Here is a 13068-nt window from a genome sequence, read left to right on the forward strand (position 1 = left end):
ACTTATCATTCATAGTAAGAGCTGGTGGGACGCTATCGCTGCACCATTGACCTGCAGCAGAGAGTGATCGCTCTGCTCTGTTCCTGAGATCTGTCTCCAATAGAACATTTAATCCTGCCACTAATAACCACCAGGGATTTTCGTGCTAGAAGAAGATAGACGTTATCACAAATTGTATTTTCTAAACCTGCAAAGTGCTTCTATATACCTTGTGCTCTGATAGAATGGAGATGTGCAGAACTGAAAACTTTTTTTTAACTCAGCTACTTTTGCCATAATATTGCTAAGAGTTTTATTCTGCTTTTTATTCCAGTTCCAGTGATATGTAAACCCAGCAACATAGAAGTCTCTGTGCCAAAGGAACTAGTTGGGGGTCTTGAGCTGTCACTTACCAACTCCTCCTGCAAGGGAACATCCAATGGCACCCATGTCAATATTAACTTCAACCTGAAAACCTGTGGGACTGTCATCAGTGTATGTAAATATAGAGAATGTGCTGTCATGTCTTGGTTCCTGTCAGAGGGAATCTTCATATTAAACTGTGAAGAATCTCCGTCTTCAAAGTTCCTGTCAAAGTGGCTTCAAAGATTTGTTGCTTGTAGTTTATTTTCCATGGTTGATGAAAATTATATGAAGGGTGAAAAAAGGAAAATAAAAAGGGAAATAAGGACACAGGCTGCAGTTTTCAGGGTTCTTCATGAACACAGATGACCATATGGGATTCCCAAAGTCACAGTTAGGCTGCTTTGTTTACTAAATCTGCCGTTCATCTGTGCACTGCCTACCTATTCTCTGTCTCACATCTCAGTAAGCCTCTATTCAATACATAGGAACCACAAGCAGTTGACACAACCTTCTTAAGACTGTATATTGCCACTTGCACATCTTTCATCTTATGTTTACATGTAGTTTCCCATACAGTCTATGGAAAAAGCAAACTGAAGGCTAAGATGACTCAGGCAGTAATCTTATACCCTGAGCATACAGAGGCTCTCCCTGCTCAATGCAATGAAGCCTTTTTGAGGGTCTTCTCAGTTACATTCCCCATACAATGCACATATGTGGCCCGAACTCCATAACTTCATAGAAAAGCCCACAGCTGGTCACCCCGTTGAAGGGATAACAGTTGCAGCGTGTGACCTTCCCCTGACTGATTACTATTATTATGGACTAAATGACTAACCACAGCAGTTTAGTCACTTCTTATTATGGAATAAGTGACTAAATCGCTGAGGTTTAATGTGTGGGCAGCTCTCCATTCTGGCTGCAATAATCCGGGACCACAATCTAGATGCCACAACCTGAGAGCAATTGTAACTGGGCTAAGTAACTAAGCAATTAACTCTTTAAGCTACCACCACAACCTTTTAACTGAGGAGGAAACTCATAATCTTTGCAATAACAACTATGATTTTAGAATACGTGTGCAACATGCACTGTTACCCCAGACGGGTATGTTCAGAGATTTGTAATACAGTAGCACTCTTTTCAAAAGACAGGGATTCTTTTATTTTGCATTAAAAGCCTCAGGTACAGTTTTGACACTTTTCAAAATAGGGTTTAATAATGAAAAGGTCAAAATGGTGCAAATAGAATATTTATAGAAAAACAGTGTTACAAAGAAGGATTAAAGCAACAGAGAATTTAAAAGTATTTGAAAATGAAGAATGCTTGCAGAGTTCTTGATTTTAGCAGAGTCCAATTGATCAAGCAAAAATGGTACAGTGGCTCTCTCAAATCCAGTTAGGTGTTCCTTAGTTGTTGTTAAACAAGAACTATCAAGTCTGCTTGCAATCTTTTTTTTATCAGACATAAAGGGGGGTATTGACATAGGCCATCTGACCATTTACCCAGTTTAAGGGGTGGTGGCTGGGAGGTCACCCCTTTATGACTGTATCGGGCCCTCCCTTACATGCAGTTTTATACTGATATTAATATCTTCCACTATGTACAGGTTGCATTCTGGAAACTGGTAGATTATTGTTCAGCATTATATTTAGTGTCCAGGGATACCAAACAGAGTATTTTGGATGGGTCTGTAACCCTGGAGGTAGGAGACTTGTATCTCTCCTTTCATATGTGCTAGCTTAGTCATGTTTAACCTTGATTTGTTCTGTATCATATTTCCCATTCAAATATATAGTTAAAATTAATGTGTCTTGGTCCTGTTGGATTTTATGAATTGTGTGCGGATTTTGTTAAGTTGTGAATTGGGCAGAGGTTTCAGAGAGGTCGCCCACACCTGGCTGCTTTCTGGATAGATGTTTTATGGTACACTAAATGTTCCTAGTGCTTTATTTTCCTGCACATTATATTTGACAGAAGTACAGATTTTGTCATAGTTTTACAATAGGACAGATGGAATGTTAATCTGTAGACTTTTTTATGGTCTGTAGAAACTAACAGACATTCTACTAGAAATCAATTAGCTGTTTAGAGCTCTGACTAAGGCCTGTGTGCTGGTGTCTGTTGTCCCTAAGATGAGGTAACAGGCTCTTTTGAGTTGTGTTAAAAGTTATGGCTATGTATTCAATAAATTTCAGGAGGAGGGAGGAGATAACATCACTGGACTATGTGAACCCTGAACAATATGGGACCTGAACAAGATGGATGTCACCTACAGCTTCCATGTGCCTAATGCGCACAACCATTACACCCAACATGACACTTCATTCATGTCCCTGCACAGCAGCGTGGCACACTGTGCTGTTGTAAAGTGACATGTAATCCTTTTGTGCATGCTGCAATAAAATTGTTTTCTATCTGCCCTTGGGGTGACCTGTATTCATGCAGTGTGGTAAAACACATTGCACTTTGAGGGCAATTTGCTAGAACTGGAGCACTTAGAATCTGGTGGTATTGCGCATGGTAGCCAATCAGCTTCTAGGCTCAGCTTGTTCAGTTAAGCTTTGGAAAGGAAGCCTGGAAGCTGATTGGTTTCTATGCAAAACTGCACCAGATTTTAGTAAATCAACCTGTATGTGTTACCAGAGGCTAATGGTTTTCTTAGCTTTTTGGTGTGATAAGTCTCTTGTTTTGAATATAGTTTGTACAGTATTATTTTGTTGGTGTATCCTTTTCATTAACAATTTCCAATTTGGTTACAGCTCTAGTTTTCAAATTACATAACTTGTGTAATGTTTGCAACTAGCCCATGTCCTTATTATATGAATACGTTTGTTAATAATTACAGGTAAACTGCTAAATATTTCAAAAGCTAGCTGAATTGGCAATGCTCCTATGATTTACATAGTTATTCTGGACCAAATCAGTTTATTGTAAAACCGAGATGACATCTTTTACTGTATTTATCTCTGTGCCTTACAGGTAGTAAGTGATAAGATTATCGCAACCAATCTGGTGACTGGAATGCCAAAGCAGACTCCGGGAAGTAATGGTGACATTATTATTCGTACCAGCAAGATCATAATTCCTATAACATGTGACTTCCCCAGACTGTACACCATCTCAGAGGGGTATGTACCCAATCTGAAGAACTCACCACTGGAGATAGTGGGACGCAGCAGAGGCACTTTCCCATTTAGCCTGGAGATATTCAAGGACAAAGACTTTGATGAGCCTTACAAAGAAACAAAACCGGTGCTAAAGCTCAGAGATTCCCTATACTTTGGCATTGAGCCCCTTATGCGAGTGAATGGTCTGGAAACATTGGTGGAGAGTTGCTATGCCACACCTACTTCCAAGATTGATGAGATCCTAAAGTACTACTTAATACAGGATGGGTGAGTATTACATTAATGGTTTAATAATGTACCCTTTAGAAAATCACACTTGTACTGTTTTTCCTAATGGAAAATTAAATGTTTTAGTACAAGTAACAACAAAGTCAACATTTCTTTTCAAACTAAACTCCAACCAAAAATTGTTTTCTAGTTTTGGATAGAGAGTGCAAGAGAATTTTTCTGTTTTTTTTTCCTCTGTCTGTGTCCCCATCGGGGATATTTTCCATTGCTTCTTGACCCGAAAGGAAGTTAGGGAAAATCTCAACAACAGTGATGCAAACAGCAAAAAACTGACAGACTCTTTCTCTCTGTCCAAAATTAAATACAAACTTTTAACTGGCAATGGACTGTCATACTGTATAAATGATATCTCAGAATAAAATCAATACCTCTAAATATTTTCACCATGGAAAATAAATTCGAACAGTTTTGCCTGTTTATGGCTTTATGCAGTTGTAGTTTCTCCACTTATTTTGAAAAGAGAAAAGTTTTTTGTAGGTACATTTTTATAGGGTAACTATGATCCACTTGTACTCCAAATAATTAACCTCACGTTGACCCCATCCTAAACTGACCATAAAATATTTCTGTGCAGTAAGTTTAAAGAGGAACTTTTGTCAGAAACTTAAGTCCAGGTAGATCAGTTCAGGCTGCCCCCTTTTGCAGGTATATCTATGTAAACTTTAAAAATAAGTACCTATTCTGTTTAAATTCCAGTAATACACTGGGGTTTATTTACTAAAGCTGGAGAGTGCAAAATCAGGTGTACTTCTGTATAGAAATCAATCAGCTTGCAGGTTTTATTGCCAAAACTTAATTGAACAAGCTGAGGCTAGAAGCTGATTGGCTACCATGCACAGGTGCACCAGATTCTGAGTGCACTGGTTTTCGGAAATCTCCACTGTCTCACTCTGCCCTGCACATGCCCAGTTGCTCTCTATTTTTGGTACTGTGCCTAAAATCAAAGGCACTAGAGGCCAATCTGCTGACAGCCTAAATTACTTGTGCTCTGGGCTTCAGCAAAATTGCAGCCTTCAGTAATAAGAAACAATGCTGGAGGCAATTTACAGCACACACTCATTTTGATAGCATAATTATTCATGTGGAATGTATGTTCTTTGCAAAAGAATATCATTTTTAATCAAGTCCGTATGGGTAAAGTTCCAATTTAAAGCTGCACTCCAGGGATTATCTATTTTGTAAATTTACAATGGGCCAGCTTGGTTACATGCTCACTCCCCTACTTCTGTCTTTTAGTAAATCTGTTGTATTTTTTCAATAAATACAAAGAGTTCTGCATTTGGACAAGGTGGTGATTGTGAAGTCATCTGCCCCTCCTCTCCAACCATCAAAGAATACCTGGTATTCATTTTAAAAAAATGCAAGATATTTACCATGGGAGCAAGTGACTCCCTGTGTTCAGTGTGCAGGTAGCATGTGGCTCCAGCAGCACCAGGAATAGGATAGCACTGACTGTATATAGCACATTCTGCTACAGTAAATTTCACATAGAAAAATACATGTAACCAAGCTGGCCCAATGTAAGTTTAAGATAATTCCTGGAGTTGGCTTTAATATAGCATTGTTTTAATGTTTGCTATATTTCACCATATTTTTCATTTTAACCTGTTTAGCAAAACTTTCTATGGCAAACTTTTAAGTGGCAAAAAATGATAACCTTAACAAATGATCACCCCAAGTCTGAAGCGACTTTTTTTGTGGCCTAAACCACTTTATGTACTCGGTTTATTTGGAATTTGCACAGCCCTGGGTTCTGATGATTTTATAAGTTTCTGCTGAATTGATAAACTGCATTCAATGCAATGTGCCTGCAACAACCACCTTGGCTTTCTTACTTTAAAGGTTATATTAATATGTATAGGAAAATAAATTATCATCTGGCTACTGCCATGGAAAGATGGAAATAACATAATTTCATTTAGAGCCTTTCTTACCTAATAACATATTGCAGCTAATGTTTTTGCAAAAGCATCACTTTTTTCAGGTTGGTACAGTATATGGAAGAAGTTATAATAAAAACAAATGTAAAATAAAAGTTGATATTCCCATAAGCAACAATAACAATTTTTCCAAGGCAGTTTAGAAAGGGGATCTAGTTGTCTTGGGTAACGGTCCCACTTTTGGTTTCCCTGGTTTTTCACTTCAGACAAAACTTTTTTCTATTTTGGATATACTGGATATATTCTGGATATATTTCTGTGGGCATATTTGAAAGATTTCCCCCTATGTCCTGGCTATGGCAGTTGATGGAACAAGTAGTGACTGGAATCTCTGGTAACTGGTCTGCAGCAGGGGCAGTCTGACAACTCATGGGGCCCCCGGTCAATAGGGGATCATGGGGCCCCTGTGTCCTCGCCCACACCCAAAAAAGCCTATGAAAAAGCCAATGAAAGGTACCAAGGGCATCTCATGGGGTTCCCTACTGACCCCAGGCCCTCAGGCAGTGCCCGAGTGCTCAAATGGTCAGTCCATCCCTGGTCTGCAGACAGCAAAAAAAAAAAGTGACAGAGGTATTCACTCCTCCTGATGATATTGCTGTGTGCTCCAATTTGAGTTCTTTGTGACCACCAGCAATGGGAAAGGAAGAGAGGGAAATCTTTGCAGTGGGGACACAGACACCAATACAAAACTGACAGGTGATGATCTTTACCCACTCTATGCAAAATGAAAAAACAATACATTAAAAAAATATTGGTTGGATTCCACTCTGGTAATGTTCTAAAAAAAATGTAATGCGGTGCTATTCTTCATCTTCCTTTTACTTTTTTTCTAGGTGTGCCTCAGATGATGCTGTGAAACAATACATATCTAAAGATCATCTCGCCAAACATTTCCAAGTTCCTGTATTCAAATTTGTGGGGAAAGATAACAAGGTAACGCCAGAAGCTTTATTATTCTGGGTTGTAGTCTGATACAACCTTAGTGAGTAAGGGTGACAAGATGACTGAAATTTTATAAAAGGGATCTTGGTTTTCATAAAGGTGAAATATCCCTTCATTTGGGAAATAATGACTAGTGGCAGGTTTCGCCATTAAAACCCTCATCAACACTCCTATATGAATCTTGGAAAACACATATTGTATTCTCCGTTAGTTCCAAATGTTTAGCATTATTTCCAGCCAAATAAGTCTGTCAGATCCTGACAGATCCAAGGAAGCCAAATGCTGGAAGCAGATAGGTCCTGACAGATCCAAGGAAGCAAAATGCTGGAAGCAGATAGGTCCTGACAGATCCAAGGAAGCCAAATGCTGGAAGCAGATAGGTCCTGACAGATCCAAGGAAGCCAAATGCTGGAAGCAGATAGGTCCTGACAGATCCAAGGAAGCCAAATGCTGGAAGCAGATAGGTCCTGATAGATCCAAGGATGCCAAATGCTGGAAACTGTGTTCCTGAGAAATCCAGTATAGCCAAAGGCTGAAAGATTACATGTTCTGAGAGATCCAGAGAAGAGAAATGCTGGAATTAGACATGTCTTGAGTGATCCAGTGAAACCAAATATTGGAAGCTATGGTCTTGATTGATCCAGGGTAGTTTAATGCTGGAATCTGACAGGTCCTGAGTGATCCATTGAAACCAAATGCTTGAAGCACTTGGTCCTGAGAGATCCAGAGTAGCAAAATGCTAAAAGCTGAAAGGTTCTCAGAGATACAGAGAAGATAAATGTTGGAAGTGGACAGGTCCTGAGTGATCCAGCGAAACCAAATGTTGAAAGCTGTGGTCCTGAGAGATCCAGGGTACCCAAATGCTGGAAACTGACAGTTCCTGATAGATCCAAGAAAATAAAATTTTGGAAGTTGACAGGACCTTGAGAGGACCAGGGTAGTTAAATGCCTGGAAGCAGACAGGTCCTGGGAGATCCAGGGTAGCTAAATGCTAGAAGGTGGCAGGTCCTGAGAGAATCAGGAAAGCCAAATGCTGGAAGCAGATAGGGCATGAGTGATCCAGGGAAGCTGAGTGCTGGAAAATGTGATCCTGATAGATCCAGGGAAGTCATATGCTGGAAGGAGTCAGGTCCTGAGAGGTCCAGATAAGCCAAATGGAAGCTGACAGGTCCTGGGATATCAAGGGTAGTTGGATGCTGGTAGCTGATGACATTTCCGGAGACATTAAGAGTAACTGGATTCTGTAAGCTGAAAAAAAAAGGCATAGTGTTCTCTGAATGGTGCCTATGTTGAGCAAGTGACCTCCTGTGCAACTAAGCAGGTAAACATAAGTATTGCACACGTCACCATTTTTGTCAGTAAATATATTTCTAAAGGTGCTATTGATATGAAATTTTCACACATGTCGGTAACAACCCATGCAAAGAAACCAAAACAAATAAGTTCAGAAATTAGGTTCTGTGTAACAAAATTGAATGACATAGAGAAAAAGTATTGAACATGCTAAATAAAATGTATTTAATACTTCATACAAAATCCTTTGTTAGTAATGACAGCTTCAAGACACCTCCTGTATGGAGAAACTAGTCGCATGCATTGCTCAGATGTGATTTTGGCCCATTCTTCCACCCAAACAGTCTTCAAATCTTGAAGGTTCCGTGGGCCTCATCTATGAACTCTGATCTTTAGTTCTTTCCATAGATTTTCTATTGGAATCAAATGAGGTGATTCTAGAAGCTTTATTTTCTTTCTTTAAAACCAATTGAGAGTTTCCTTGGCTTTGTTTGTGGTGATTGCCTTGCTGAAATTTCCACCCTCGTTTCATCTTCATCATTCTGGTAGATGGCAGCAGATTTTTATCAAGATTATCTTGGTACATTTTTCCATTCATCCTTCCTTCAAAGATACGAAGTTTGCCAGTACTGTATGCTGAAAAACAGCCCCACGCCAGGATGTTCCCACCTCCAAACTTTATTTAACCTCCAACCGTGGTGTGTATTTCACAGGCTTGTCTAAATTTTGTGCAGCAAACTTTAAACAAGCTTCAACATGCTTTTTCTTCAGCAATTGAGTCTTGCGTGGTGAGCATGCATACAGGCCATGGCGGTTGAGTGCATTAATTATTGTTTTCTTTGAGACAGTTGTACCTGCTAATTCCAGGTCTTTCTGAATCTCTTCACAAATGGTCCTTGGCTCTTGGACAACTCTTCTGATAATTCTTTTCACTCCTCTGTCAGAAATCGTGTGATAAGCACCTGGTTGTGACCGCTTTATGGTGAAATTATGTCCTTTCCCCTTCTGGATTATGGTGCGCGCTGGAACATTCAGAAGTTTAGAAATCCTTCTGTAACCAATGCCATCAGTATGTTTTGCAAGAATAAGGTTGCAAAGCTCATAATCCCCGTTGTAATTCATCCCAATGGTATTTTATCAGGTTGAGGTCAGGACTCTGTACAGGCCAGTCAAGTTTCTCAACCCCAAACTCGCTCATTCATGTCTTTATGGACCTTGCTTTGTGCACTGGTGCGCAGTCATGTTGGAACAGGAAGGGGCAAAACCCAAACTGTTCCCACAAAGCTGGGAGCATTAAATTGTCCAAAATGTCTTGGTATGTTGACGCCTTAAGAGTTCCCTTCACTGGAAATAAGGGGCCAAGCTCAACCCCTGAAAAACAACCCCACACCATAATCACCCCTCCACCAAATTTTACACTTGGCACAATGCAGGCAGGCAAGTAACGTTCTCCTGGCAACCACCAAACCCAGACATTTCCATTGGATTGCCAGACAGAGAAGCGTGATTCGTCACTTCAGAGAATGCATCTCCACTGCTCTAGAGTCCAGTGGCGGCGTGCTTTACATCACTACATCCGACGCTTTGCCTTGCACTTGGTGATGTAAGGTTTGGATGCAGCTGCTCGGCCATGGAATCCCCTTCCATGAAGCTCTCTGCACACTGTTGTTGTGCTAATCTGAAGGCCACTCAAAGTTTGGAGGTCTTTAGCTATTGACTCTGCAGACAGTTGGTGACTTCTGTGCACTGTGTGCTTCAGCATGCACTGACTCCGCTCTGTAATTTTACGTGACCTTCCACTTCATGTCTGAGTTGCTGTTGTTCCCAGTTGCTTCCACTTTGTTATAATACCACTAACAGGTGACCGTGGAATATTTAGTAGCAAGGAAATTTCACGGATGGACTTATTGCATCGGTGGCAACCTATCATGGTACCACGCTTGAATTCACTGTACTCCTAGGGCAACTCATTCTTTCACAAATGCTTTTAGAAGCAGTCTGCATGTCTAGGTGTTTGATTTTATGCACCTGTTACCATGGAGGTGATGGGAACACCTGAAACCAATGATTTGGAGGGGTGTCCCAATACTTTTTGCAATATAGTGTGGCAGTATATTGTACTGGACACCGGGAATTTGTCCTGGATGGCAGATACATTTCACCGATATTTGGGGTGTGGTCTCTTTAAGGAGGATAATTGTAGAGACATTTCAGTACTTTCTAGATGGTTAAATTTGCATTAGGGTCCTGACTAACAGGACTTTTGTCCCAAAGGGGTTAAGTCCCAGGTGAGGGAGACTTACATGGCAGCAGAGGGAAATCAGCAGGTGTGTCAGGGAAGTGAGTGGGAGAGAGACTCACAAACTGGCAAGTGGGAGCTCTCAGACAAGCTGAGACATGGGCTGCTGACCCCACAATGTGGCCTGCCTGGCACCTTTACTATGAAGGAGCCTATCCCCTGTATGAGACCAAAGATTAATGGTGAGCATGCGGTTTAGCTTCTGATACCAGGTTTTGGACTGTTTATAGACTTTGGCTGAAGTAAGCTGTCTTTTTTTTTATCCTTGTTCCAAATAAATAAACTGTTTTGCTTTCACCAAACTGGCTGTCGATCATTCCAGAGCTACCTCAGATTACAAATATACAGTCAGGTCCATAAATATTGGGACATCAACACAATTCTAACATTTTTGGCTCTATACACCACCACAATGGATTTGAAATAAAACGAACAAGATGTGCTTTAACTGCAGACTGTCAGCTTTAATTTGAGGGTATTTACATCCAAATCAGGTGAACGGTGTAGGAATTACAACAGTTTGCATATGTGCCTCCCACTTGTTTAGGGACCAAAAGTAATGGGATAATTGGCTTCTCAGCTGTTCTATGGCCAGGTGTGTGTTATTCCCTCATTATCCCAATTACAATGAGCAGATAAAAGGTCCAGAGTTCATTTCAAGTGTGCTATTTGCATTTGGAATCTGTTGCTGTCAACTCTCAAGATGAGATCCAAAAAGCTGTCACTATCAGTGAAGCAAGCCATCATTAGGCTGAAAAAATAAAACAAATCCATCAGAGAGATAGCAAAAACATTAGGCGTGGCCAAAACAACTGTTTGGAACATTCTTAAAAAGAAGGAACGCACCGGTGAGCTCAGCAACACCAAAAGACCCGGAAGACCACGGAAAACAACTGTGGTGGATGACCGAAGAATTCTTTCCCTGGTGAAGAAAACACCCTTCACAACAGTTGGCCAGATCAAGAACACTCTACAGGAGGTAGGTGTATGTGTGTCAAAGTCAACAATCAAGAGAAGACTTCACCAGAGTGAATACAGGGGGTTCACCACAAGATATAAACCATTGGTGACCCTCAAAAACAGGAAGGCCAGATTAGAGTTTGCCAAATGACATCTAAAAAAGCCTTCACAGTTCTGGAACAACATCCTATGGACAGATGAGATCAAGATCAACTTGTACCAGAGTGATGGGAAGAGAAGAGTATGGAGAAGGAAAGGAACTGCTCATGATCCTAAGCATACCACCTCATCAGTGAAGCATGGTGGTGGTAGTGTCATGGCGTGGGCATGTATGGCTGCCAATGGAACTGGTTCTCTTGTATTTATTGATGATGTGACTGCTGACAAAAGCAGCAGGATGAATTCTGAAGTGTTTCGGGCAATATTATCTGCTTATATTCAGCCAAATGCTTCAGAACTCCTTGGACGCCGCTTCACAGTGCAGATGGACAATGACCAAAAGCATACTGCAAAAGCAACCAAAGAGTTTTTTAAGGGAAAGAAGTGGAATGTTATGCAATAGCCAAGTCAATCATCTGACCTGAATCCGATTGAGCATGCATTTCACTTGCTGAATACAAAACTAAAGGGAAAATGCTCCAAGAACAAGCAGGAACTGAAGACAGTTGCAGTAGTAGGCCTGGCAGAGCATCACCAGGGATGAAACCCAGCGTCTGGTGATGTCTATGCGTTCCAGACTTCAGGCTGTAATTGACTGCAAAGGATTTGCAACCAAGTATTAAAAAGTGAAAGTTTGATTTATGATTATTATTCTGTCCCATTACTTTTGGTACCTTAACAAATGGGAGGCACATATGCAAACTGTTGTAATTCCTACACCGCTCACCTGATTTGGATGTAAATACCCTCAAATTAAAGCTGACAGTCTGCAGTTAAAGCACATCTTATTCGTTTCATTTCAAATCCATTGTGGTGGTGTATAGAGCCAAAAAAGTTAGAATTGTCTCGATGTCCCAATATTTATGGACCTGACTGTATATACATACATGCACACAGACCTCTCTGACTAACCAAAGTTCCCTTTGAATGCCTAATAGTTTTCTCTCTTTCTTTCACTCAATGTCTATATAGGATTTGCCATTGATGAAAATGCTAGTTGCTTAGCTTGTATGCTGATCCTCTGCTCCAATATTTTTAGCATCTCTGACCTGGAACAAGTATACAGATCAGGAAAGTCAGAACTGTCAGAAGTCCTTACCTGAACAGTATAGGCAGTGACCATGACAGCCAGGCAACTAAGAAGCCAGCCTCCATACATACTATTTACGTAGTGCTCAAAAAAGTCAATGCTAGAGTGCATGCATAATCTGTATAGTTTCAAGCATTGACTTGCTCCAGTACCAAGTGGATGGGGCTGACAGGGCCCTGCTGTTTGACTGACACTTTCTGCCTGATGATAATAACCAGAGGGTAGAGCTAAGCTCATTTGTTTGGTTTTACTATTTACTTATGTTGCATTAAATATATTATTTTTATTTTACTTAATTTAAGTTACATTTTATGAAATTGTTACCATTTTCGTAAAGGTTTATTATTCCTTGTTATGGTGTTGTGGTGTTTGCTCTTTAGCCTGTTCAATAAAAAGCCTCAGTACATCACAAATCAGTGAAGAGGGCCTGATACAATTAGCTGATTTTAGATAACACTTGTTTGCTGTGGGAATAAAGGTTGTTCTTAATCCAAGGGATGTGATAACTTGCTGCTCAGTCATCAATATTTAAAATCTAATTAACTAGTTTGTGTAAAGCATCTCCATTGTAAATGTGTGTGTGTTGCAACATCTCTTGCGTAACCGCTTTCCCGCCGCCCT

At 40.4% G+C, this 13068-nt stretch overlaps 1 protein-coding gene across 1 annotated transcript in view; it reads left to right on the forward strand.

Annotated features, from left to right (window-relative positions):
* Nucleotides 1-13068, forward strand: part of OIT3 (oncoprotein induced transcript 3) — a 37085-nt gene that overhangs the window by 19566 nt on the left and 4451 nt on the right. The window contains exons 6-8 of the mRNA XM_089670751.1: nt 314-474; nt 3328-3743; nt 6538-6637. Coding sequence (XP_089526877.1) covers nt 314-474; nt 3328-3743; nt 6538-6637 — 677 coding nt within the window. The remainder of the gene's footprint in view (nt 1-313; nt 475-3327; nt 3744-6537; nt 6638-13068) is intronic.

The sequence above is a fragment of the Staurois parvus genome, unplaced genomic scaffold, assembly GCF_062004578.1.
Source record: "Staurois parvus isolate SC_StPar_1 unplaced genomic scaffold, SC_StPar_1.0 ptg000094l, whole genome shotgun sequence".
Taxonomy (NCBI): domain Eukaryota; kingdom Metazoa; phylum Chordata; class Amphibia; order Anura; family Ranidae; genus Staurois; species Staurois parvus.